This window comes from Eschscholzia californica, unplaced genomic scaffold, assembly GCF_041429995.1.
Source record: "Eschscholzia californica isolate CP2 unplaced genomic scaffold, dmEscCali1.0.p SCAF_1, whole genome shotgun sequence".
In the NCBI taxonomy this organism is placed as follows: domain Eukaryota; kingdom Viridiplantae; phylum Streptophyta; class Magnoliopsida; order Ranunculales; family Papaveraceae; genus Eschscholzia; species Eschscholzia californica.
In genome coordinates, this window is record NW_028238198.1 from 17,407,157 (window position 1) to 17,435,019 (window position 27,863).

Below are 27,863 nucleotides of genomic sequence, written 5' to 3' on the forward strand. Positions count from 1 at the left end.
GTACGCTCAAACTTCATAAGTACCAAGGTCTTTTAGGGGGATCGTGAAGCCTTCGCTAAGAACAAAACTTTGTACCTGTGTGAGGTGGTTAAGCGAGGACAATATCGACAACTGCCAGGGCTTGAGGCCTCACATCTCAAATTTCCACTTAATATTAAGAAAAAAAACTACTCATCTAAGAAATGACACATAAAAACGTTAATTTTTAGACTGTTGTATCAGAGATGTCTTTTGAATTGATGATCTCAATAATTTTATCTAAAACAGAGAGTCTTAATTCAGACTTACATATGGGATCATTTGGATTTTTTGAATTTTACATTGCAGATGTTGTAAGTATGAAGGATAACTGATGCCAACAACTAACAGCCCAGTTGGTCAGTGCATCTACTCCGCAATACGGAGGTCCCATGTTCGATTTCATGAAAGTGAATATTCAGAGGTATAAAAGAGTAGTTTGTGTAGGCTTTAGGCCATTTCATTTCGTCGGCTTTAGGTCATTTAATCTCGTCGGGCTTCAGGTCAGTAGTGTTTCGACAGTTATCGTGTTTATCACATCCTATCAATGTATCCATGCCTTTGTAATCTCGTAATTTTGGGTCAAATTTATCATTGTGAGTAGTGATGACACGATTTATACATCTTATTAAGTACTCCCATCTTGTTATTGTGCTAGAGCATCTCCAATGAGAGGCTAAAAAGAATCTATAAGTTTGTATTTCAGGTCTCAAGGTAAATTAGAGATCATAAATTCTTTTGTGCTCTCGCATAGAAATTTCTAAAAGTGTTTTGTTTACTTAATAAAACGATTATTTTTGTAAATAAAAACTTATTATTCTAAAAAATATATGAAAGTACGATTGTTGTTGGTTTAAATTCAGATGTTGATAAGTTTGACAACTAAAAGCATCTTAAAATGACTCTCTAACAATGTAATATCCTTTTAAAATATCTCTATTGGACTACCACCACATTATATTTTCTTGTTGAAGAACCGCCACATTATATTAGAAATATAAATTGAATTTTTCATTAGAAAGATTTTTTTTAGTAAAAATTGTAAAAACCTAATGTAGCACTCAGAATTTAAAAATTTAATATTACATGCTATAGACGTAATTAGTCCTAAGATTTACAAAAGTAAGATTAGAGGAAAATTTGCTTTATACACTCTCGAATTAAGGTGGAGATTATCTCTTCCCTTTGTTAAATTAATAGTAGTGGATTACTTTTATCTCGTTCCCTCTAAAAATGGTGGAAAGTTGAGTTAGCTTATGATGCACATGGTCAATAAAGATCATCAGCTACTTTTCTTGTGATTGCGAGCAGGAATGCGACTCTTACCAAAATATACATCGAGATATGTGTTTCGAAAATCACTTCTCTTTTATTTGATGTTGGCCATAGATTCCAATTTCATTTTCGTTTGCGTGTATTGCATAATCCTCCATGAATGGTTCAAATTTGTAAATGTGTCCCACTTGTGTCCCTATTTGCATCCAACCAAAATGAATTTAAACCACAATTTTCGTTTACATACAACAGTATAATTTTACAAATGATTGATTACATTTTAGCTCCTCAAGATGAATACCTCACCTATATGGCCCCTAAAAATTACTATCTTTTAATATGATCTGTTTTTTTATTTCTTACGTAAGTTTACTCTAACAGTGTATTTCTATCCCCTTTTTTTGTTTTTAAAAGTATTCATTTACATCCTTCTCTATATTTTTTTTAGCACAAGGGTTGTAAGCAACCGTTGATTGTCTGCGACTAGCTGAGACAACCCATGACAAGAAAATATAAGATCTTTTCTTCTTCTTCTTCCTCTTCCACCATTCCCCACCGGACAGCCACCACCATCTTCATCCTCTCTTCTTCTCACTACACTTTTCTCTCTCCCCTCTCACCCTTCATCTCTCTCCGACTAAGGTTCATCTGAGAAGGAGAGGGGGCCCCTTCCTAATAACTTTGTAATGTACTCGGATAACAAAATCTCGAGCGACACACTCAACAGAACTGAGATTTATTTTAGTCGCACACCTTCATGCCGGATGTCATAATTATCTGCCCGTATTTCCTCAGTTCCTCCTGTTGCTGTAGTAATCTTAGACTGATCAGTATACTGCCATTACCCCTGCATATCTCAGTTATACCTCATTAACAACACAAAACAAACACCATTATCCACCACTATGATCAGTAGGCAACAGAAAGAGAGGTTCGGCTGAAAAAAATTCTAACTCTATAAATATTCTATGTTTTGGAAACTAACAATTTCACAATCTAAACTGAAGAAAGTTACGCAAACAGAACAAAATCTACAACAAAACTTTCAGTTTCTAATGGTGTATAGATATTTGAGGTTCATAAATAAATAATTAGACAAAAGACCAGTTCATGAAGACGAAGGCGAGACAGTGCACAGTGTTGTCCTCTGCTATGACTTTCCAGGCTATGACTTGCTCGTACGACACATGACGGCCCATTGTTGATACACACAGTCCAGCTGGGAGATATACATAACCCTACAAAGTAATATTAAAACATTATGTAAAGAATATGGGTGTTGCTCACAATAAATGACTTGGTAAAACCTGTAAAATTAGGGGCGAACTTCGAATCTCATTTTAATAATTTGATCAAGAAACTTCTATAGACCAAGGTAGTGCCTACGCCTATTTTGTTTGTTTTTTTTTTTTCCGAATCAGACTTCTGTCCTACCTTGGATAGCTCATTTAGATTGATTTTGAGTCCGTTTAAGTCGGGCTACTAAAAGATAGATGAGTCAAACTAAGTCAATGAGAAAAACAGAAAACTGCCCAAATTCTTATTTCTGAACTCCTAATTGTGCCCTTTCTTTGAACTTTTCACATATGGCCACATAAATAAGAACCCAGATCATGCATCTCAAAGTAAAGAAAATTTTGGACCAACAATTTGCTAATCTCCAAAAAAGTAGAATTACCTGTTCCATTAATTTGGTAAAGTCGAAGCACAATGTCTTCCGACCTGCCTCATCAAATATCTTATCCAGGCTAATGTCTTGAAGAGCCACCATTGTCGTCTCCAGCATATCAAGCCCAGCTTGGTTTGCAAATGTGAATACTGGCAGTGACTGTAAAACCCGAACAAATCAAATTACACCAACTTTTTTCAACTCGTAATGTTATAAGTTGCCCTAATTCTTTCTAACACATAATCACAATATACACATATTTACCATGCTCCTCCTAATTATTTTAGAAATGAAACATCAAAAGCAATTTTTTCCTCAAGGAGTTGTAGGCATACCTTCATCGAGCAACATAATATAGCGTCCTGATGGTGCCACAAAAGATTCAACATAGAGTCACCTCTCTCGTGGATGGGTCCAAGCAACTCAGCTCCTAGATAGAAACTGATAATATCGAAGGAAAGTTTTTTTATTAAAGAGGATATCCATGAATATTCATAAAGAAGTATTTCTTTGTTTGGCATTACGTGAATGTTTGCAAATATTCATACTTCATAGTTGGATTATGTTTTGGTTCTCTTTTTTAAGTGCAAACAGAACATGCAAACCAACTTTTGGTTAGTCCAAGTCTGACAAAAAATTGGTGAATAATTGTAGCTGTATTTCCAACTAACAATATTGCACCTTATTTTGCTGAATTTGTTCGAGCTAACTATGAATTTGTTCATGATAGCACTTCAATTAACATCGTCAAGGCATATACAAGGATGTGAACTTGTGACCACTTGCAGAAGTTGTCAGCCTACCAAGCCTCTAGGAAGATGCTTAAAGTCTAAAGATCCCTAAAATCGAGAATTTGAAAAATTCCAGTTCATGCATGCCATTTCGTATTATGAATTAAGGACTTAAGGTAACTCTAAATTCGGTAAAACTTGCCTGTAGCTCTGGCAGATCCACTGAGCAAGCGTTAGAGCTTCAGGAGAACCTGCAGATAGCTTGGGCCTCACCTGGATGTGAGGTCCAGAAGGATCTATGGCCATGGCAACCCTTTGTACAGAGGAGATCACATTGCGTACATATTGTCGAGCCATGGCTGCAATTGTATCCTGCATATGGCTCTCAAAAGGGAATTGGAAGGCAATGATCAACACTGAACGTGCACTATATGTATTAGGAGAAGCATCTCCACTTCCACGATTCGTGGATGGACCCACTTCAAGGCTTGATGCAAGGTCTAATGTACGATTTGCAGCCAATCTGTCCTGCACTTCACTCTGTATAACTGTATAATTAGTGCGCGACGTAGGTATAAACAGATGACATTTCCAGCTATTGGAAGTGTTTAAAGAAGAGGTGTACGATAAGAACTCAACTGGTCTTGTATCCAAGGGTATGATCCGAAATCCAGAGGGCAGCAGGGGAGCATTATCAGAAAACATTTCATCGATCGGGGCAAAAATAAGTTCTGAGCAAGCCCCAACAGCATTCTCACCTCCTCCACTATAAATCTGTGCAGACCTTACCAACATCAGAGGTATTTTTTGTAATAGCAAATAAAAATGACCCCTGCCATATTTCCTACTCTCAATTCATTTGAGCTACTCTCGTTACATGCTGTCTACAATATCCAAATGAATTAAGCAAGTTCCAATTTTAGTTGTTTACTTTCAGATTCTTCTCTGGTAGACAATAAGTAATTTCTACTGTCATTTTAGGAAATTAGTAATGTGATATAGCAATATATATTTCAAGAAACACTAATACTTAAATAAAATTGTAAAAGGAAATTCAGGAGCACCTGCAGGAGATGGACATCGAGTGACAAAACAGCTTCTTCCTGGGTAAGAGGACGACCTTCAAGACGAATTATTTCAAGCATCTGAAAGATGTTCAGCAAGCAAATAAGAAGAGTTAATGCTGCGAAGAAAGGAAAACTTAATATATCATATCAACGGTATACATTAGTAGTCCTATTGTTTCAAGTTTAATCTCTTTCTCTCTCCCCGTCATTCTGGTTATAACCGCAAGGCCAGTCCATTCTGCAAGGAAATTTCATGAAAGTCTGTATTGCATTATGTGTTTTTTTAACTACTATGCTAACGTGGAAAGTTTTGTTTTAGTGAGTTCCCTAATATGGTTAGGGACTTTTTAGAACATTGCTAAATGAGGACCCACTAGAAATGAGTTCACAGAATCTTGAATATTTTGAGCCACATGGTCTGTCTTTAAGGAAACCTATAATTATGAGATAGCATTACCCAGGCCAACATGAGTTCTGACTTAATATAATCTTTAGTATTATTATGAGAGGGAGAAAGAGAGAGAGAGAGAGAACCTCTTCGCGTTCGACTGTGTGACCAAGTGGCATGATGATTTGGCTTCCAGAGAACCTATTGGACCTCAATCCCCCGAAGGCATGAGACCCAGCCTTTAATGATGCAGCTGTATAGGCATCAAAGTTGTAATCTGCCCACTCAGACCGATGCTCCCTCAAGAACTGAACCAGCAATGCAGGATGGACATTCTGGCAGTAGGGAAAACAATAACGAATTAGTTGGAGCCAAAAATCTTTGCCAAAATTTATCCAGCTCGTAGATAGCGGACCCAAAACACCAAATTGAAGGACACTGTCTGCCTCATATCAGAAATTACGTCATGGATCTCAGCTTCAATTTATTCTATTTAATTTAGTCTCTTCTAATAGTTCCACAGTTGTGATGTAATAATGAAAAAACCCACCAAACATTTGGAGACTGCAAGAGGGCTAACTATAGGTTAACTTACTTGTAGTAGCATAGATGCCTTCACACATAGAACACCGCCAGGCAATGAAACAGCATTGCTAGGGTTTGCGATTGTGCTCAAGTTCTTGCCAGAATTAACTATGACTACTACATCTTCTGAACCATCATTGTTCATCAATGACCACCCATCATCATTGAATCCATTGACTGCATCATTGAATCCCCTACAAAATTGAGATCGGTTAAATAGTAAAGTTCCACAGGATACGTAAATACATTAGACACCTGCATCATATTGAGCCACTGAGCAAGAAAAAGAAAATGAGAAGTAGAAATCACCTGGTTAATCTTTGACTAAAGTTTCGTAAAACAGCAGGCTGCCTACCCAAACCATACACCACTTCACCACTTGCCTCCTGAGCTACTTGCCTAACATGGCGTAGTGCCTTTCAGAAAGATGTTACAGTCAATTGCCGTTACATAATTTTCACTTAAATTGCGGAAAGAGAAGGAATACAAAAGACCCCCAACTATATGCTGAATTTTTTTGTACTATTCAATCTTCAAATAGTTTGATGTAACAAAAACCAAAAGAAATGAAAATGAAGAGTTCAGAAAAAAACAGAAGCTCATTGAGTTCACAGAAGTTGTATGCATCAACATGCTCAGATATGATTAAACAAGCACCTGACGTTGGGATGAACATCAGGCAGTTGACACTTGACAACATAATCTGGTCATATCATGGAATGGTTAGTTCTTTTAAATTAACTGATGCGCCCTGAGACATGGATCTATATGCAATCCAAATATCTCGTACCAACTACCAGGACAGCTCAGTCACAGCGACTATTTAGTATTCTGTTTTCAGCTGCCTTTCGTTCTTCGTAATATGATATCTGTATGGAATAACATATTGGCTGAGTTGATAGTACTTAAAGATGTCCATTTCTTACCGCAAGTGTCATCTTCTGAGCTAGGATATTTGATGACTGATAAAGTGGTCGCAATACCTCGGGCACACTCCATGCCTACACGGGAGGGGACTAGAGAAAATAAGTCATTGCTACATAGGCAGATAAGTAAAGCTCTCACTCAGAAACCAAACCTCGAGATCCAGATGGTCAACAATGTGGACAATAGAGCCTCCTCCCTCACATTGGCGAACCAAGAAACCACTGGGTAGCATCTCAGCTCTAACAAATTGGGGAGCAGCAGTTGCATTTGGGCCAGGACCAGAAAGTGATCTCTCACATACCTTTGCCAAATAAACCACAAAGAGCACTATAACTTAGATTTTCTCGCTACACCATGCTAAAGTTGCTAAGCAACTTAAAATAAATTATAGTAAAAAGAACCGCAGAACAAATTTGACAAGTTCAAGGGGAGGGGAGACAATAGACAGTAAAGAACCTTATACAATAAATGTAAGTAATATGTATGAATTATGATCACTTCGGTTCATGGGGAGTGAGGATGATCCTTAAACATGTGTAAGACACCACAGATGGAACTACAGTTTATCTAAAAAACATACCACAAGACTGCCATCTTCCATATTAGTTGTATATCTCAAAGTCCAAAAATCTCGTGCAGGAGCTAGAGTAGTTGGAGCATACATCTGAAAGCAACTGTTATGTAAGTACTTCAAGTGGAATCTAAAATTGTTTCAACAGAAAATACAAAACCAAGGTTACCAGATTCGTGGTACGCTCCGGTACGCGGTACGAAAACGGGTACGCGGTACGCCTACTAGAGTGTATTCGGTACGTGTGGGGGGGGGGGGGGGGGGGGGGGAGGGTATACCTATTCGGTACGATAATCCGGTACATAATTCGATTAATATAAAATTTCTCCCAAAATTCTTCACTAATAATTGTTTTGTAACTAATTCTCCCATTTTCCGATTGTGTTCATCCCAAAAAAATTCGATTGTGTTCCTACCATTCTTCATAAGAATCGGTTCGCTAGATTGGGCGATCTGGTTCGCGAACGTACCCTAAAAGGGTTCGCGCGAACCAGATCGCGGTTCGCAGGGGGTTCCAGCGAATCTGGTAACCTTGTACAAAACATAAGAAATGAAAAAAAGGCAAACTCTAAACTATTCTTATTCACCTGCATGTATATGAGTTCAATTGATCCTCCATTTCCAGCTGGAAACATGGTACACACTTCAAGCTTTCGGCATCCATGGAACCAAGATGGGCGGTCTTTGAGAATTTCCACAATCTACCAAGTAGTCAGACTGATATGTTAGATTTCAAGCAACTCCAACTGTATGTACAAACAAAACAATCTAAAATCAACTGATATAACAGCTTTAGATTGTCAAACTGAAAAGAAATTTAAGTATTTCTTTGGGATAATATTTCGACAGCATGCATTTATTCTTGCAAAATTGAGCGTAATTCCCTGAAAGGTAGAACATAGTCATCTAAGTAAATAACTGAAATGGTTCATTTGGTTCCACTAGCCACCTAAACATATTCAAAAAAAGCTTGTCATTAGCTTTATACTATGACCTAGGTTTCTTCTAGTGCTTGGTCTCTCTCCTTCAGTCCTTCGCTTATGCTGCTTTAATTCACATAACAAATAGTTAGTTTGGTAAGAGCTAAGGCATACCTCTGTTGGTTCCAAACTTACTAAACCACAGGCTCGTGATGCCACTCCACTACAACTTTGTGAAATTGCAACGATCCCAACTGATTCCGGACCAGGCTACATACATCAGAAAATGAATACAGTGAATAGTCTCAATGACAAACGATTTCTGCCCGAAGAATTTTGAAGCTTGAAAAGATAAAAGCCAGCGCATTTAAATTTGGGTAAGAATAGAACCTTCATCCCAGGCATCTGAACCCAATTGACAGAAGTTCCTGTAGCCTTCCCGAGGAACTCTGCCAATGTCTCCTCTGCAATTGAGAGGAGTCTGCCACAAACACAGAAGAAACAGTTACAAAGATCTGTGTGTGTGTGTGTGTGTGTGTATCTGAGAGAGAGAGAGAGAGAGAGAGGGGAATTACCCGGCGGGGTTATTAGCATCATGTAAAGAATGTCGAGAAGTGGTAACCACAGACTCACAGCTTGTATCAGTCGTAGCAGCTGCCTGTAGGAAAACTTATTGTACGTGAGAAACCTCGTTTAACTTTAAGTTTTCACTTCATATCAATACTTATTCAGTTCTTCTATACATTAGGTGCATCCGAAATTTATTTCCTCCCAGAAATAAAAAATCTATTCCAGTGAATGGCATTCAAGAAATGCTTTTTTTTTTCCTTTTTTGCTTACAGAATTATGCAAAAACACTGAAATGTATAGAATGCAAATGAAATGAATAGCCTTCTACAAATTAAATTTTGATAGATTCTTTCTTAATAGAATTTCAAACATTCGGATTCACGCAAACCAGATTACCAGGTTAATAAATTTCCAACAAGGGCATCCAAAATAAGGTAGATGAACAGAATAAGGACAAAGAAACGGTAAAATTGCAAAAGAGGTAAATGACGGAAAGCAATGGCAAACGTAAATTTCGAAGTGCCAAAGGAAAAAAGATTAAAGTGGATAAAGCTTACAATATGCAGTTGTTGACGCATGTAACTGTTCTCATATACCAGCTTAGACACTTGTTTCTGAAGACGATCATTCTCATCCATCAACAGCTTATTCATCGCAGTCAATTTCTTGTTCACCGTCTGAAGTTGGCAAGCCTCTTTCCTCTGCTTCTCCCGACATCTGCATTTGAAGGAAAGAAAAAGAACAAGATTCTTCTTGGTTAGGCAATTTAACGGAAGTACAAAAAACAAAGTAATCCCGAGATATTCAAACTTATATTCGCTCTCTATAAAGGAGAACAAGAGTTGATAAATCACTCAGAAACGAATGTTTTAAACGCTCCCGTTGGTGCATTTGTATCTATGTGCAATAGGATCGGATTCACGGATCTCTCGGGTCGAGAAATAAGAGGATAAAAACATTTCCTCTTGACTTTTTTTCAAATTCTATAAATGTTGGTTGATCGTATATTTCATTGCCCCGAACCCATATTCATAGGGGGTTCAGGAGAACCAAAATCGAGTATGGAGAAGAAAGCACGAAACTTGCTCAAATCAGGCATCTTTTGATTCATAACAATTCCTTAAGGCCCTATAATTTGCATGGACAGTGATCTGAATTCTGAACAAAAATAGTAAACTAATCAACACATTTCTCAAAAGAATTATCGAACTTGCCTGCGATTTTGAAACCAGACTTTGATCTGCTTGGGCTCAATGTTAGATAGAATAGGACAGTCACGAACTAGTTGTTGTCTCCTCATTGAACTAGGTTTTGGACATTCAGCATAAACTCGTTCAAGTGCTTCAACTTGCTCGGCAGTATAACGTACATACTTGCCTGAATCAAGATGATGATGTTGTCTCCCCATACTGCCGATACTTCCACTGCTGCTCTCTCTTTGTTGCACGAGAGCCATCGCCATTTTTTGAACTCAACAACAAATACCTGTTGTAGAGAGAGAAAAAGAAACTATTAGTACATTTTTCAGTTCAAACTTTCTCTCTCTCTCTCCTCTCTCTCTAATACTCCGTCACTGTAGCAGATCAGGATCAAGTTACAGGTTTTCAAAACCCTAAATAATCACTGATCAGGTTTAAGAAGGAGATTTTAGACAACCGTTTTTGAACTTTGAAGGTTTTATATATTTACTAACTTTCAGGCAAAAATCACAAACCAGAGAAAAAATAAAATCTCTCCCTTGATAAAACTTCTTTGTCCTTCTTCAAAGTTCTTGAATCGAAACAAACTTCTTTCTTTCTCTAACTTTTAAACCTTCTTCGACGATCTTCTTACGAAAAGTGAATTTGAATCACAGAAAATTAACACAACTTGATTTCGACCTAAAACTTAGTACGGACGATACAAAAACAAATTCTCGCCTCAAGAGAAGCAAACAAAATAATTATATCTACCTAAACAAAACTAGAATTAAAATGGTACTAATCGGATGAAAGTATCACAAATCAAGCCTAATTTTACTCAAAATCCGCTACAAAAACACTTCAATTCAAACTTAACTTTAAACCCTATAGACGGGGATAAACAAACAGGAACCCTAACCGGAGAAACAACGGGTAGAGAGAGAAACAGAGGGAAGAGAAAGAGAGAACGCTAGAGAAATGAAGGCTAGAGAGAGAGAGAGACTTAACCAGTGTCCGCCTTTCTGAACGAAAACAGAGGGAAGCAGCTGGTCTCAGTTTGTCCGAACACCAAAGATACTTCATTTTATATAGAATCAATTTTACTTATTTAACCTCGTGTTCTCCAGAAATGACATATAGAGGGTCTATAAACTAAACGCCCCCATGTAATTTCTGTAGGCGCCCTTTTACCTTCAACTCTCTCACAAATTTTGGGTAAAGCAACAAAGTGGAGCCCTTTAGAACTGGCACATTCAATATATTTAAACAGGTCAGTCGATCTTAGGAGATAAGTGCAGTGGTCCATTTTTATTGAGTGTAGCTTGGACAGGATCTAAAGGAGTGTGATATGTTGAGCAATAATGTTTAAACTCTCTAAATAATTATACAAATAATTATAGGAGAGAAGCAGTTACAAACTCAAACCACCACTGATGCACATCTCCTCCCGCTCATCTCACGTCCTCTCCTCAAATCTCTCCAGAATAAATTAAGGAGACAGTTGCATGGATCAAAACTCACAATACCATCATCAAGGGCGAAAGTGACCATGTGAGGCATCAAATCCAACTCGGCGTACTCGTTTCCACTAAGTCCAGCCCAAAAGTCTCTTGGTGGCTCTTTGAATCAAACTTTACAAGTTCATTCCAAAACTCAAACATGCATAAGGCTAAAACTCTTTAAAGAATGTTATCCACGTGTTCGAATTTTTACGCGTAAAGTCTCGACGCATCTAGATCTCCATGCATCACGTGGATATAATCAACAGAGTCAAAGATTCTCCACACGTAGAATATCTCCATGATGATGAGGATTCATGCACGTAGTCAACTTGCATCCAAAGGCGAATGTCTCACTCATTAATTAGTTATATAGCGTGGAAACATCTTACCCGTTGTCATGATCATATGCGTCTATACTCGGATCAGTTTCAAGATAACACGAATATATTATTATACACGTCATATTATTCCGAGAATCACGTCAGTATATACTTTGTAACTTATTGAGGGTCTCGCAACGAAGAAGAAGAAAAACAAAAAGAAAATGAGAAAGTACTCGACACCTTTGAAATCAGTTGACTCTAGCCAGTTTTAGACAAAAATCAACTCGAGACCTCTGATTTTGAGTCAAACAGAAAATAGAAGTGCATCTTTTGAGAGGAGGCGCTTTTAATCGCAAGGGCAAATAATATATGAGAGGCACTTTAAAACTTCTCTTCTTCAACTTACTCCTCATTCATATTACGAGTGAGCATTTGTTGGTTAGATATCAGTTTCTCAGTTTGGTGCAGTTGATTGGTTCAATTGATTTAGAAGTACTAAAATGTTAATCTTATCAGTTTAATGTACCCAAATCACTAGATGTATTAATCTTTGAATAAAAAAGTACTTAAAAGTTTGAACTAAAATGTACCACTTTGAACTAAAATGTATAGTTTGTTGGAATCGGTACCTAGCTCAAAAGTAGTTGGACCGTTTTTCACTAATTTGATGTACCTATATTCATCAGAATTTCGAGCAAGACGTCTCGTTGGATTCGTCTTGTCGAGCTCTTGAATTTAGACTCAAATTTGTCCAAATCCGATTCTGTATGAGTGAGTTATTACAAAATTAGTCTGGTCCAAGACTCTGAACTGGGATTTTTGAGTTTGTACCACATCTATGATGGAGGAAACGTTTTATTTCCTTATATAGAATCTTCCATATATTTATGGTATGTTGGTTGAAATGGAAAAGTGTTTCACGTGGTTTGCACCATGCAAATCGCGCACGTGCGGCGTTGGCGAATGGGCGTTTAGGGCACTTTTGAGGCGCCCACACGCACTTTGCACTTACGCATAGTTGCGAGGGGCGATTGGAGCCTTTGATTTTACGGTCATAGATTTGATCTGACGGTCAGGATGATTGGCGTCCTTAATGGCACCCGAAAACCAACAGTCAAATATGATTGTTGGGAAGCATCCATTCACCTATAAGCACATGTCTGAAGTGTCACCAATACTTCTATAAATACCAAAAAGAATCCAGCAAACAAAATACGAAAATTTTAGCATTCAAAGTTAAGGGCATTTAGAGTTTAAACAGTCACTTGCATCTGGTTCTTACTGCTTGTTTGAAGTTCGCACGCTTTCATAAAAACAAAGTACTCTTGGTCGTCATCCTGAAAGGTATAGCCGTTGTATCCTGGGAGACAAACATCTGACTAGTTTTAATACTAATACCAGGGTGTTCACTGTTTTAATGAAAGAGACAACTCGACTCGGCTTTCTCTCTCTAACCTTTTAATCAATTTCAGTTTTAAAATTATCTTTGTTTTCTTTTTAATCTGTTTAAAAAATAGTAATATTTTATAGACTTAAAGTTATCTCTGAATTCATTTCAGAAAGACACTCTAAAGTGTATCCCTGTTTTTTTTAAAACAGGAAGACCGGATTCTTGATTTTTCATAATACCAGATAAACAATATAGTTACCTTGCATTAAAAGGCATAGTAAGCTTTGAAATTATTAAAATGACATATACATATACAATAGTCACATTTCCACATACACAAATTTTTCTATAAGCATGTTACGCGGGATTATGACTATATACATTAGTCATTTGGAGGTCTTCACGTAGTAAAATTACATCAAGAATTATAATTATAGGTTTTAAGAGAATAAGAGTCGAGATTTTAATATTTTATTGGGTTGTTTGAAGAAAGAGAAAGTGAATCGTGTGAAAAAATCAATTGAAAAGTTTTAAGCGGTTTGAAGAGAAATAGAGAGACGAGAGAGAAAAGTAGTAGAAATGATTAGTTATTTTGATTTTGAAATATTTATGCTGGAAAGACTCTTTAACAAAAATGTTAAGATTTACCTAAAATACTTCAACGACGTAGATTTATGATTGTCAAGTTATGACATGCCAAAAAGATCTATGTCATTCGTTATATATACACACCAACTATAGATTTATAATGTCAACAGTTGGTAGCCAAGTGGTTCCAAGGTATTGACATAAAGTCTAGAAATCCCTAAAGGTCTCAGGTTCGAATCCCAGAGAAGGTGGAATCTTTGGTTATTTGAATTGGTATTATTAAGGTATAAATAAGGTAGTGTAGTTGGACTACAGGTCAGGTTATGTTTGAGTGGGCTATAAGGCCAGGTCATGTTAGAGTTTGAGTGAGCGAGTAGCAAGCTTATCACATCTTTGATGTATTCAATGCCAATTGTACGACAATGTAATCGGTTTCAAAAAAAAAACTATAGATTTATAATTGTCAAATTATGACATGACAAAAAGTCTATGTCATTTGTTATATAGACACATCATAATTGTAAAATTTGACTAGTAGATAGCTTGAATTACCAAACAAGTCAGTAGAAATGAATATAATCTTTTCAATATTACCGGGCGATTAACATTTTGAGGGAGCCTAAAAGACCCAATCAATTTTTATTTAGGATGATACTATATGCAACTTCAGTTTTGCTAAGGACAACTATTAGACAAAAATAACTAAATAGAACTAATTAAAATAATGTCTTAAATTGCTAATCAACACCAACACCAAAAATCAAGTGTAACTGAATTTCTCCTCTTTCTATACAAAACTCTAAAAAAATTATTATACAAAATAACTAAATAAAATTAATTGAATATTGTCTTAAATTGCTAAACCCATCACTACAAGAAAAAAATCAAATATGACCGAACTACTTTTTTTTGAGAAAATAATCCTAACTACTATGACTTAGTCAAGCTTGATTTAAACCTTAATAGTATATATTTCATTAAATCATACGGCTATACGACTAATTCAAAAAAAAAAAACGGCTATATGACTCTTTTTCTTTTGGTGAAGAGAGGATTATGACTTAGTCAAGCTTGGTTTAAACCTTAAAAGTGTATATTTCATTATATCAAACGGGTATTTATAAATTAGAAGTTTGATTTATACATAAAATCATACATAATGTTAAGGTTTTCGTGTAATGTTAAGGTTATATAGAACAAAATATATTGTGTTATTGTCAAATTAGTAATTCTTTAAAAAATATTCGATCTATTTTATATTTATTATATATCGGGTCTAAATTGTTGTAATGTTTGTTTTTTAGATTCTCAATATAATATTTGCTAAATAACACTAATAAAATAAATTCTATTTTGTTTAATAATTTAATAAAAAAAAAGTTGTGTCTAGTAAGTAATTTTGGAGAGTTACAACTTAGTTGTATTTAGCAATTTAAGATTCAAAAAAAATACTTTGTTAGATAAAACCAATAAACTAATTTTGGTGTTGTTTAGCAATTTAATAAAAAAGAAATGATTGTGTCTAGCAAATAGCTATGTGAAGCAATTATGCAGCTTCGTTTAGCATTTGTCTTTACTTAAGATATATAATATAACTGTGATTTTTCACCCACTATTTGGTATGTTAGGAACAAATAGCCAAACAAAACCTCCATATTATATGATTATCCAAAGAAAATGGGGAAAGACCTTTTATCTATTTTCTAGAGTCAAACTCTACTTGACTTTGATTCAAAAAGGTCCTATTGGAGTCAACCGATGAGGAGAAACAATTTGAAGATATAAAGGAAAACATGTTACATGTTTTATCTTGATCAAATAAAACGCAGGAAAGAATTTTAAGAGGCACCTAGTAGTTTCATTGAAATTATTGCTATCTATAAGTCATCTCTTACGTGATAGTTCTTTACATATCTCGCTCTATTTATTTCTCTATATTTATTGTCTAGTTTTTCTTGAACTGAAAAGATTATACGAGACATGTACACTTCATACATCATACTGATACACTATAATTTTATTCAGAGATTTTAGATCTTAGATAATGTACTCGGATTGGGGTCGGTTTGTGTTGGGTTGGATCATGTTAGAGTGGTCTCATGATCAAAATCATTTTTGTTTTCAAAAACAGTAATAGTTTTTAGACGTAAAATTATCTCTGAATTCATTTAAGAAAGACACTCTAAAGTGTATCCCCGTTTTTATTAAAACAAGAAGACCGAATTCTTGGTTTTTCATAATACCAGAGAAACAACATAGTTACCTTGCATTAAAAGGCATACTAAGCTTTGAAATTATTAAAATGACATATGCATATACAATAGTCACATTTCCACATACACAAATTTTTCTATAAGCATGTTACGCGGGATTATGACTATATACATTAGTCATTTGGAGGTCTTCACGTGGTAAAAATACATCAAGAACTATAATTATAGTTTTTAAGAGAATAAGAGTCGAGATTTTAATATTTTATTGGGTTGTTTGAAGAAAGAGAAAGTGAATCGTGTGAAAAATTCAATTGAAAAGTTTTAAGCGGTTTGAAGAGAAATAGAGAGACGAGAGAGAAAAGTAGTAGAAATTGATAGTTATTTTGATTTTGAAATATTTATGCTGGAAAGACTCTTTAACAGGAAATGTTAAAATTTACCTAAAATACTTCAACGACATAGATTTATGATTGTCAAGTTATAACATGCCAAAAAAATCTATGTCATTTGTTATATATACACATCAACTATAGACTTATAATTGTCAAATTATGACATGACAAAAAAGTCTATGTCATTTGTTATATACACACATGACACATCATAATTGTAAAATTTGACTACTATACTGTGGATTATTTGGAAAGCTAGATGCGACAGCTACTTCCAGTGCATTAAAGCCGAAACTAATGATATTATAAACACTATTAAAAGTTACCCGGAAAAACATTATGAGATCTCCATAAAAATTCAGACAAATGTAGAAAAGTGGATTCCCCCTAAAGAACCATATTTGAAGATTAATGTCGATGCCTCTTATACTTCTATCAACGCCTCCATCGGCACGGGACTAGTAGTCCATAACAAAGAAGCTAAATTTATAGAAGCTGCTGCGGCTGTATCCAGGGCCAGAAATAGCGAAGAAATTGAAGCCATTGTCATCCTTAATGGTATTCAATGGGCGATAGATCGAGAACATAAGCACATCATCATTGAAAGCGACAACTATAACCTCATAAAGCACATCCAAGATCAACGTCACGCTATCAAGTGGCAATCCAAGATCTATATCCACAAAATTCAAGAGATGATAACAAAACTTGACAGCATTCTATTCCAATATACAAAGAGGGCGCAAAACTCCCAAGCTGATCTAGTCGCCAAGTGGGCTAGGAAGAAGAATAGGGATAATACATGAGAGCATGTGTCTTACTTTTTATCTAAGCAGTATTGTAATAGAATTTTAATTTAATTTATATAGTATCGCTTTCAACAAAAAAAAGGAAGAAATAGCCAAACAAAACATCCATATTATATGATTATCTAAAGAAAATGGGGGAAGACCTTTATCTATTTTCTAGAGTCAAACTCTACTTGACTTTGATTCAAAAAGGTCCTATTGTAGTCAACCAATGAGGAGAAACAATTTGAAGATGTAAAGGAAAACATGTTACATGTTTGACCTTGATCAAATAAAACGCAGGAAAGAATTTTACGAGGCACCTAGTAGTTTCATTGAAATTATTGCTATCTATAAGTCATCTCTACGTGATAGTTCTTTACATATCCCACTCTATTTATCTCTCTATATTTATTGTCTAGTTTTTTTTGAACTAAAAGGATTATACGAGATATATGCACTTCATACATCATACTGATACACTATAATTTTATTCAGAGAGATTTTAGATCTTAGATAATGTACTCGGATTGGGGTCGGTTTGTGTTGGGTCGGATCAGATTAGAGTGGTCTCATGATCAAAATCATTTTTGTTTTTAATGTTGTTGTTTTTAGAACCTTAGTACGGAGCTCATCCTTGTCTTTGTAATATTACTTTGCTTTTTCTTATAAGAAAGGAATAATAGAGTGTACTTCCTTAACCTCTCTATTTGGGCCCCTCTTGATTCCAATCAAGGCTTACTTTTAATTTTTGTTAGGGGTCCCTTATGTTTTTCTCTTCTCTCTCTCTCTCTCTCTAATGCATGGCTATTACTTCAATTGGCCGTTTGCCTAAGGCAGTGGGGATGAGACCCTACCATGGCACCATGCCACCTACAACCCTTGTGAAGGCTATGCATGTGTTTGACTCGCGCATGGCTTCTCTCTCTACCTTTGCTTGTTTTGCACACTTAGTACACACTAAGGTGTTGACATCATTGTCCATTACATGCTCTGTTTTTGTCACACTATTAAAAGCTTTGCACTATTTATAGAGAAAAGATGCTTTAATTTCCATGGGTAGTTGAGGTTGTTGCTCTAGCAAATCTTATAGTCAATTTGTGGTCACTAATTGGGTCAAGAGGTCATTCTCCATAAATATGAAATGTGATTGATTGAATTTGTACAATTATTCATCTCAAAATAACTGTTTGATGTAAACCATTGACCTAAAATATAAACAACAATGATAGACCTCCCGGCTCATTTCCCGGCCGAAACCCGGCCGGGTGAGTTGGCTTGCCAACCGGGAGTAAAATCATGAGTTGGCAGTTGCTTAAGTTGGATTTATATAGAATTTAAAAGTAGTCCCTCATAGTATGCTTAATTATAGTTGAGGACCCCCATAAAACTCACCAAAAGTCAGATTTTTAATCAAGAAAGTTGTTCACTTATTTCTCGCTCTCTCTCTCTGTTGGAAACGAACGCCACCACCACCACCACCACCACCACCGAGCTCCGACGTCTTCTCGCCCATGAAACCCTAAATTTTCTCTTTCATTTTCCACAAGCCCTATTCAGGTATTTCTTCCTCCCTCACTCTCTCTTTCTATCTTATTTTCTCTCTCTAACTTTGTGAATATCATACTTTCTAGGTCATCCATAACTTTCTGATTATCATAGTTTTTAGGAACTCAAACTGAAATCAAACATAATCAACTAGTTTTCTCCAAAATGAAAGATCCATTCTTAAAGAAAAACAACTTTTCCTTCCTACTTATTTTCTCATTGTCTCTTTTCCTTTTGGAAAGGAGTGGAAGTTAGGGTTAGGATTAAAGTAGGTACCCAACAATGAGTGGTGTATTTATGAAAGAATCTTACTTTTTCTCCATCTTCAATTAGATACTACCCAACCTCTATTTCAAGTTCAGATCTGTTTCAAGTTAGACAAATGGTGTATTTATAGCTCACCTAAATTGCTTGTTTGGCGATGAACAATAGAAATTGCTTTATATGAGTTCTATTTTAGCTCCCTTAAATGAGACAAGGCCATGGGTGTTAAGTATTTGTTTAACTTGATGTCAATTATAATCCTCCTTCATTACTTGATTGGGCTCTTCCATTGATCAAACAAGGTGAGTTTATTTCAATTTATGATCCTAGAATTCATCTTCCTGATGATTTATCTGTTATTAGACAATTATCAGTTTTAGCTGCTCAATGTGTTCGATCAAATGCCTCAAAGAGACCTAGTATGATTGAAGTTGTTAATTCCCTTAGTATTGCTAGTAACAAAGTTTCGTCTTCTCCATTATGGAACAATTTTAGAAGAAGGATTATGAAAGAATCGAAATCGTAGTTAATGATCTCCATTAGAGAATGGAGTTGTATCTGATTTATGTAAGAATTAGACTACTTTGTAACTCTTAAAGATTAGTTTTTCATAGATGAATGTATTTTCAAGCAATTTGTATCTTATCTGTTGTTCTTGTCTTTCATAACGGAGGCGTCTACCAGAGAAGACATCTATGATTGTGATGACATAACGGAGGCGTCTACCAGAGAAGACGATGAAATAAGCCGCATTGCTGAAAAACTTATGTCGTTAGAGTTGGAATCTCGTAAAGCCATGGAGCACTATCAACAATGTGAAGAATTGAAGAAACAACTTATAAAAAGCGCAAAGTTGATGTTGAAAGACATCGGAAAGATGTAGTCATTTGTATTGCAATGTACTATGTATGTAGTTTATTTTGGGTTATTTATGTTGTATGGTTTATTTTCATGTAATGTTTTGTTTTGTATTGTCCAGTATGGTAGATGGAGGAACGACAACCATTGTTACAGACATTAAAAATCTATCCTCCGTTTTTAGAACAAGAAGAATAATGGTTCTTGTTTATGGGTTCATCTTAACTTTTATCATTTTTACTTCTTTCATGGTTTTTAGACCTTCTCCAAATTTTTCATCACCATGGTTAACTAATATCTTCTACACTCACTCTTATTCTTCTTCTTCAATCTCTGTCAATGATTCAACTTATAGATCTCAAGTTCCCTCTTTTCTCTCTTATTTTCTTCCCAATTCTTCTTCAAAACCCACCAACACATTTAACACCTCTTCTTCCACTGGTAATCTATCAGAATCTGGAGTACCCACATTGAATAGGAAGGTGATTGGTGTTGGGTCATCACCATTACCACAACCTTCACCATTAGAGCAAAACAGAGAAAATGCTAAAGCTCCTATCTCCTCTTCTCATTCTACCATCAAAAAATAAAGAATTGCAGGGACAATCAAGTTACTATAAATTCAAAATCATTTATTTATAATAAGAAGGATTCATGAACATTAACCTGCTCACAGTATATTTACTGTGGCAGAATACCCAACGGTTCATACCATTAAAAAAAACAAAGAAAAACAGAACAGATAGAAACTAGACACTAATAAATCAGAAACTCAGAACCCAAATACCACGACCAACCAAACAGAAACCCCAGCCAACAAGAACAAGCAATTACCACCACGAAGACGAAGGACCAAGTGAAGGGTCGACTCCTTCTGAATGTTGTAATCGGCGAGAGTACGCTCATCCTCCAATTGCTTTCCAGCAAAGATCAACCTCTGCTGGTCTGGAGGATTCCTTGTCCTGAATTTTCGCCTTAACATTATCAATGGTGTCAGAGCTCTCAACCTCCAAGGTGATAGTGTTTCCGGTAAGAGTCTTCACAAAAATTTGCATACCACCACGACATATACAATCACAAAATAGACCTGAAACAATTTCATTTATTACCAAATCAAATACTAATATAAAAAAAAAGAAGATCACTCATTACTAATCTATTAGAAAACTAAAATCCATAACTCTTGAAAATCTAATAATGAGGAGGTAGCCAGAAGAATATGATAGTAGGATCACAGCAACACTCATCAACCACACAACAACCTTCTTATTCGTCGGCTAAAAAATCAAATTCATCGTCGGGCTCGTCGATCAATTGGAAATGTGTCCTTCACTAGCTTGTAATGTTTGGAAACAAAATGGGAAATTTAAATGGGCTTTTAATCGCCATTCTCTGCAATTTATACGTACTTCAATTATCGAAATGTTTCTTTCCTTAAAGAAATTTCTTATTAAAGCTCAAAATCAGTCTAAACTTATGGGTTTCTGCATCTAAAAGCACAATCTCAACTAGACAATGAAGAGAACTCTAAATGCTATCTCAATAACATCAAGAAATCATCTTTGGGTATCCTTGGAATCACTTTCTAGCTCTAGGTAAGCTCAATTTCAGAGTAACTAGCACAGTTCTGCTAGAAATTACACTAAAAATATAACAAAACCTGAATCTAGTATTGCTCCATCATTCACATTTCCTTTTATTGTTCAAAGTGAGCATACATTTTCTAACACAGTTCTGCTAGAAATGACAAACTTATATAAACATTTATTAACTAGAACCCAATTCAAGAACAAAAACCCAAAAAAGTATGAAGGTAATTGAGGGGTTAAGTATCATAATTTTAACCTAAAATAAAAAAAAACCTATCTTCTTATTGTATTAAAAAGAAACTCACCTTGGTTTGTACAGAGATGAAGAAAATCGACTTCTTCAAACTTGTAGAAAGAGAGAGGGAGAGAGTTAGACAGAGAGAAGGTAGAGTAGAGATAAAAAAAAAGAAATCAACCTAACTTACTTATTAAGTGATTTTCGGTTGATGTTAAGTGATTTAGGTTGATCCTTTATCAAGCTTGAGCTTGAGATGATTTGTTTTGGATAGAAAGAAAAAACCCTAACTCGGTTTGGTAGAACTCGTGAAAGGGAAACTTGAGAGCAAGGAAATCCGACTTTTCTCTAGACTTTTATAAAAGTCCTCAACTATAATTACATTAAATACAAGGGACTACTTTTAAATTCCTCAAAAAACTAAGTTAAATTAAGTGCCAACTCATGATAGAACTCCCGGTTGGCAAGCCAACTCACCCGGCCGGGTTTCAGCCGGGAAATGAGCCGGGAGGTCTATCATTTTTGAAATATAAAAGTGTAAACTTTTGAGAGGTATTTAAGGTTTATTAGTACTTTTTGTATTCTAATTATTAAAATTGCATATTTATCATATACGAATGTGTTACGGAAAAGTTTTCACTTTTGGCAGAGTAATTTCGTCGCTTAAGTATGAATTTAATTTGGACATCTCCTAAAGCTTAAATTCATTATTTATGTATAGAAGCATACTTTCATAGACACATAAACTAAATACTAAAGTTCTATTCCCTATCAAGACTATATTTCAATTCTAAGTGGGAATAAATTTTGTGAATAAAAAACCATCCTACATTATATTAACGACAGTGCCACTTGGACCAAAGAATATACCCCGACCAAGCACAAAACTGAACATAACGTCAGCATGATAACAACACTCCGTTTCTATATTAGTTTTGACGGACTACTTTTTTCAGAGTCTAGTAGCATTATCGATATATTAATATTTAATAGACATCTAATAAAGATCTCTCCCACCTCTAACAAATTTTGCATTTTAAAAGCAACTTAAATAACTTTGATCACTTATCACATAATGCAATTATTATTTGTGTGGGATCAACTTTTGTAAACACAAATATTCTTGATACCATCTAAAGTTGAACTATATTGTTATAGTAGATTAATGAAAAGGATAATAAGCAGGATTTTAATAATAAATAATAAAAAAGGTAATCATGAAATCAGACATTACTAATTTATTTTCCTTCTACTTATACTTAAATTTATCTGTTTATGTATAATTTTCATATAAATAAGATTGAAGAGAACAAAATAAAACAAATTACGCACTGCTTGGAATATCATAACATTGAATCATCAAACTATATATGATTTACTGTGTGATTTATAATTTTGCGGTGCCTTTAAGCTTTATATCAGTGGAGGCTCAGGTTCTGTCACAAACCCAAACTGGATCTTCAGGAAATTCTATAAACGCCCTTAATTGTTGCCAAAAGGCCCTCTTTCTTACGAATTCGGCCCAAAACATGGGTTTAGCCCGGATCTTTAACAATAATGGGACCATTTATTGAACTTCCCCAAGTCAGGGTATTGAGCTAGAGAAATTCTAAAAGCGCCTTTGCTTGATATTGTCAAAGAAGTTACCCTAAACAAAGAAGTTACCCTAAACAACATTACTTGTTTATATTCTTTAATAACAGAATCAATAAATGATGAATTTCAAGTATCTATTCAGTAACCTCGAGATTTTTTAAGTTGATAATCACCTCTCTCCTACTTTCTTTTCAAAGTCGCAGGTGCGAGCAAAGAAATAGAAACAACTGACTGGTACTCTGTGCGAGGCATAAAAAGTCATGGATTAATATTCAGTTGACAGTTAAAATCTTCAAGAGAAACCTTAATTATTAAGTTTCTTCTTGATACGTCTTAGAATTAAAGAATGTCACATCATCTTAAAATCCAAATTAATTTTTACATCTCAAATTTTTTTTAGTTTGAATCTTGTATTAGAGGTGTTCGTAGTTCTGCAAGTTAGGAATAATATTTCTAACGAGTTTATCTTTCTATTGAAAATGTAAGAGTCTAATGAGGCAAGTCCTGTATTAGAAAAGTAGGAAGCAATCAATTAGAAAGCTCAAACAAATGAGCTTCCTTTTGTCATGTATTTAGCAAGTACAAGAAAAAGTCCTACAAATTTAGGACGGCCTCAAATTTCCAGCAACCTCTCTAGAATCATCCAATTGGAGCAAATGTCTCTCTACCACACATTTCATGTCCAAAATACCCAATTATTGTGGAGATATTTTGTTTGTTTAGGCAAAAAAAACAGTTTCCACGTTGTCCACGTGGTTTCCCTTACCATCGTTGCTTCTTTTCTTACCTGTACCGACAATTTTGTTTAATTTGTTTTTTTCCCACTTTTTTTCTATATATATATTGCGTTGTCCATAAATTTCATTTCCATCTCAATCTCATTAGACTCTTATTGGCTTTCTTCATCATTTTCTCCTTTGTCCAGAGAACACAAATTCGAGAAAAGTTTATTTTTGTTGTTACATAAATGGCAAAAATGGTGAGAAATGTATTATCATGGATGGAAGTAGCACCAGCAATTCTCATTTCGCCGATAAAATCTTCCAATTGTCCTTCATTAGAGACCATTATCGAAGAAGACCCGACAGACGATTACGATAATGATTTCGATGAAGATTACTAATGATTGGCCATCTCTTTTTTCAAGTTTCAGATTTAGGGTTTGTTTTGATAATTGGGGTGAACAGACCTTATTAGAGTTGTTTGTTAGGAATGATGTTTATTATTAGCTGGTTGTTGTGTTTACATGTAAATTAAAGACACCCTTAGTATTCTACTTATCTTATTAACAAAGGCTTCTTCTTTTTATTTGCAATAGGTGTTATTTCTTTTAATCTCTAATCTTCTTGTGTTGTTTGGATTGTATAAACATAACTTTTAGGGCTATATAGCTCCAGTGACTACCAATTGGCTAGCCAAGGTAGTCCAAAACTACCCGACAAAGCTCATTGGTACCTTTGAAAAGGGTGCGCCTATAGACACCCCTCTTTTTTAACTGTTTGGCCGCCGCGCCCTTAGCACCCTCACGGATTGGGGTAGTCCAAGGGCACTCAGACTAGACCTAATCCATGCTGGGAACTACACGGATTAAGATAGCCTATAGGGACACATACACCTTTGACTACCCGTATTTGGTTAATAACTTAATATGAATGGAATCTGCTGGTGTCCCAAGGGCCCAGGTCAAAGGTGCTTGAGGTTGCCTTGGATCCAATGGCACAAAGCGCTCCGTGGTAGGTATAGCCAAATTGGGGTTGTTTATAGATTTCCCATAGCATTAGGAAGAAACCCAAAATCTGGGTTGGCAAATGCGGCTAGGGTTGTACCTGTGTGGCTGGTGGTAGGGTTGTACGGTTCCTTCTCGTGGTTGACAAGATATGTAAACTCCGAGTGGTGATCCAAAATACAGGAGCCAAGCTAGAATCTAGCTTGGGTACCACCACCACCAGCAGATAGAAGAGATACTCCAACAGCTCCAAAAATGAATACAAAATCTACATTTCTAACCTAATATTAGCAATTGATTACTGCATAAATCATGTTGACAGTAAAGCTATCGACAAAGAGCCAACAGATTTCTAACTTGAGTATGACAAGACCCGATGGACCATTCAATGGTATGGGTTATTACACATGAGCAACAAAAGATTTGCAGGAAAGGGTTTCAAATGATGCCCCAGTTACAATGCACATGTCTGTTTTTCGTAACAAACAAATTTTCACATTTCAATTCCAGAAGGACGATATCGTTTTGACGACAAAAGTAAATAAGCATATACGGATTGGTTGTTGCAATGACACAAGCATAGTCTTCTCTACCAACCACGAGAGCTAAGAGATGCAATGACAGGTCCCAGCGTCGCATCCACTGCTTTGTTCCAAATGTGTGCAAACTCTCCACGCGATTTATTTCCAACTACTGGTTCAGTCATCTGTTTAAAATTAACAGCAATATTACCAAACATTATTTTCGTGAATCTAAAAAAGTAACGATCGATACATAGAATGCACTATCATCAATATGAAACTTGAAAACTTTCAAAGATCGGCATCCACTCTGTGTATTTCATTTCATATCATTAAGACTTCAAAGTTCCACACTAAAAATTCATCAAGCCCAATGAACAAGAAATAATAATGCTTATACAAAATCTTATGAGTCCTCTTTCTCTTGAAGTTGGTCTGGAGCTATGATGGAAGGAACCAGCAGAAAAATTCCCGATACAACTTGATACAAGAGAAAAGAACAATTTAGTTCTTCACTTGACGGCAAAGAATTGTTACTAGAAATTACATAATCATGACAAGGGAGTAACATATCGAAATCATGTTTACGTCCAAGAAAATTATTTTGATAAAAATCTCTGCTACCGGTGGCAGTTTTGCAGTCTTCATTATATCGAGGTTTGGAAAGAACCTCGAGGAATTGGTTGAGCATTCATCCAAGCTTTACAAGATATTTTCTTGGTTCTATTCCTTAAAATTATATCAGCATGCCTATCAGAATGACTCATATGCATTTTAAGCTAGGCCTCGAGAGTTAGCAACCGTACAACTACAAAACCACCAACACGGCCATAGGAAAGCAACCAAAGACACCACTAAAGATCGTGTACCAATGTCTAAAAAAGTATCGCTTCTTTAGCACAAGGTGGTTTTACTACGTAAAGTGTCAAGGTATTAGAAGGGTAACTTTGATTCTAGTAAAACCTAACTATGTTTTACGGGTACATGAATGATTACAATATAGTATTTCATGAAAATTGGATAAAGGAGATTACGAAAACAAATAAGTTATAATTAAAATCTAGGGTTTCAACGAAAATGACTTGAAATTAGAAAATGGATTCTAATATACCTGTGATTGAGATAAGGGTCGTGGCTGAATTTCTGAAATGGAGCTGTAGATACTCCTTCGTTGCTCGAAAACAACAATACCAGTCAAAATGCTCCCTAATGCAGCGCCAAGAATACGCTCCTGTGCGAAAATCAAACCAAGCGAAGAAGGAAATTTCAGTTTCAGAAAAGATAGGCAAAAATATCAAACAAGAATCGGCCGAAATTGGGGAAATGTAAACCCTAGAAATTGATATTGGCGGATTAATAAACAACAAAGCGGTTCCTGGTGATAAAATGAAAGATTTCTTTTTTTTTGTTTTACCTGAGCAAGAACGCTAATCATGGTTGCCCTTTTGGTGATCTTCGTCGATCTTCAACAAGGTTTTCTGGAAAATTAGACGAGAGAGGCTCCCTTCTTCAATTTGATCATTAGACCGGGAAGTTCTTCTATACGCGCCACTGTTATTGCCGCAAAATCCCCGAATCGCCTTTGTTAAGTATTAAAGGCGCCCATTTACGTTGTTAAAGGCGCCTACTTCCCTCACAGATTTAACATTCGCCTTGAGGGAGGCGCCTTCAAAACTTATAGGGTGCCTTTCAAACTCACCGCCACCTTTTACGTGGCATCCTTGGTTTTAAAATTTCTTTTGTTTCGACCACAGTTTTGCACTTAGATTGAAATTTTTGGAAGAACAGTAGTCTTTTACATGAAAAACCTTGTAATTTCTCAAATTGGGTAGAACAAAATTGGGAGATTTTATAGGGCCCCCTCATTTTTGTTAAAAGGCCTCCCCTCAGTGATAATTTAGCAAGTAGAATGGTTCATGGGGAGGCCTTTTAACAAAATTGGGGAGGCCTTATAAAACTTCCCAACAAAATTTATAACGAGATATTCATTTGAATTTTCCAACTAGAACCCATACTTCTATCAACAACAAAAAAAAAACTAGAACCCATACTAGAACCTATACTCATTCTCTAATTATAAACACCTTGACCATTCCAATGGACCACCACTATCCATTTCTACTGACAAATAGAGAGTGAGATATATAAAAAATGATACCTATCTCGTTTTTAAAGTCATTCGAAAAGACATTTCCCAAAGAGAATAAAGTCAATTAGGTCAACCTAGAATGACCAATATTTCAAAAGTCTTTTGTGTGCATAGCGAAAACATGCGTCTTGAAGTGTCTCAGTTTTAAACAATGCATTTTTTTAATTTTCGGAGTAACTCTCATTGTAGAACTATTTAGGCCCTTCTTCTAAAAACTTCAATTGGGGGTTTGCATGTGAGCTTTACTTTTTGGTACCTCACCAAAACGCTAATTGTGTT

At 35.5% G+C, this 27,863-nt stretch overlaps 2 protein-coding genes and 2 long non-coding RNA genes across 10 annotated transcripts; 1 reads left to right on the top strand and 3 right to left on the bottom strand.

Moving 5' to 3' along the window:
• Positions 1-2,231: 2,231 nt before the first annotated feature.
• LOC147564711 (homeobox-leucine zipper protein REVOLUTA-like) lies at positions 2,232-11,005 on the bottom strand. 7 transcript variants are annotated; one of them, XM_086649474.1, is made up of 19 exons: positions 10,911-11,005; positions 9,936-10,206; positions 9,279-9,438; positions 8,727-8,809; positions 8,542-8,632; positions 8,326-8,421; positions 7,819-7,932; positions 7,241-7,324; positions 6,812-6,961; positions 6,660-6,734; positions 6,043-6,149; positions 5,744-5,927; positions 5,295-5,483; positions 4,758-4,838; positions 4,333-4,467; positions 3,896-4,233; positions 3,298-3,403; positions 2,972-3,121; positions 2,232-2,531 (listed from the first exon to the last, which is right to left on the bottom strand). In XM_086649474.1, exons 2-19 carry the CDS (start codon positions 10,181-10,183, stop codon positions 2,385-2,387), a joined length of 2,538 nt encoding a protein of 845 aa, XP_086505600.1. In that variant the 5' UTR covers positions 10,184-10,206; positions 10,911-11,005; the 3' UTR covers positions 2,232-2,384. The 7 variants fall into 7 exon arrangements, with proteins under 7 accessions (XP_086505600.1, XP_086505610.1, XP_086505604.1 ...); XM_086649484.1 differs by having other exon boundaries at positions 10,906-10,969; XM_086649478.1 differs by having other exon boundaries at positions 10,436-10,961.
• A 7,461-nt stretch (positions 11,006-18,466) lies between these two features.
• On the top strand, positions 18,467-19,979 carry LOC147564712 (uncharacterized). The gene is made up of 2 exons (XR_015236957.1): positions 18,467-18,658; positions 19,584-19,979. It is a non-coding gene; the product is annotated as an uncharacterized LOC147564712 (long non-coding RNA).
• A 400-nt stretch (positions 19,980-20,379) lies between these two features.
• On the bottom strand, positions 20,380-21,952 carry LOC147564713 (uncharacterized). The gene is made up of 3 exons (XR_015227954.1): positions 21,783-21,952; positions 21,663-21,702; positions 20,380-20,855 (listed from the first exon to the last, which is right to left on the bottom strand). It is a non-coding gene; the product is annotated as an uncharacterized LOC147564713 (long non-coding RNA).
• Positions 21,953-25,336: 3,384 nt separating this feature from the next.
• LOC147564714 (zinc finger, C3HC4 type family protein) lies at positions 25,337-26,999 on the bottom strand. Its single transcript, XM_086649268.1, has 3 exons — positions 26,850-26,999; positions 26,547-26,666; positions 25,337-25,620 (listed from the first exon to the last, which is right to left on the bottom strand). The coding sequence occupies exons 1-3, from the start codon at positions 26,868-26,870 to the stop codon at positions 25,504-25,506; spliced, it is 258 nt and encodes an 85-aa protein (XP_086505394.1). The 5' UTR covers positions 26,871-26,999; the 3' UTR covers positions 25,337-25,503.
• Positions 27,000-27,863: the final 864 nt, after the last annotated feature.

Bases quoted from the DNA above. Each gene is read 5' to 3' on its own strand.
- LOC147564711 (XM_086649455.1), bottom strand. From the start codon at position 10,183: ATGGCGATGGCTCTCGTGCAACAAAGAGAGAGCAGCAGTGGAAGTATC. The intron at 6,150-6,659 runs GTAAGAAATGGA...TCTTTCTGAAAG, and splicing joins CTCAGAAGATGACACTTGCG to GCACTACGCCATGTTAGGCA. The intron at 3,122-3,297 runs GTATGCCTACAA...CGGGTTTTACAG, and splicing joins TATTATGTTGCTCGATGAAG to TCACTGCCAGTATTCACATT.
- LOC147564714 (XM_086649268.1), bottom strand. From the start codon at position 26,870: ATGATTAGCGTTCTTGCTCAG. The intron at 26,667-26,849 runs GTAAAACAAAAA...ATTTTCGCACAG, and splicing joins TGATTAGCGTTCTTGCTCAG to GAGCGTATTCTTGGCGCTGC. The intron at 25,621-26,546 runs GTATATTAGAAT...AATTTTAAACAG, and splicing joins GACCCTTATCTCAATCACAG to ATGACTGAACCAGTAGTTGG.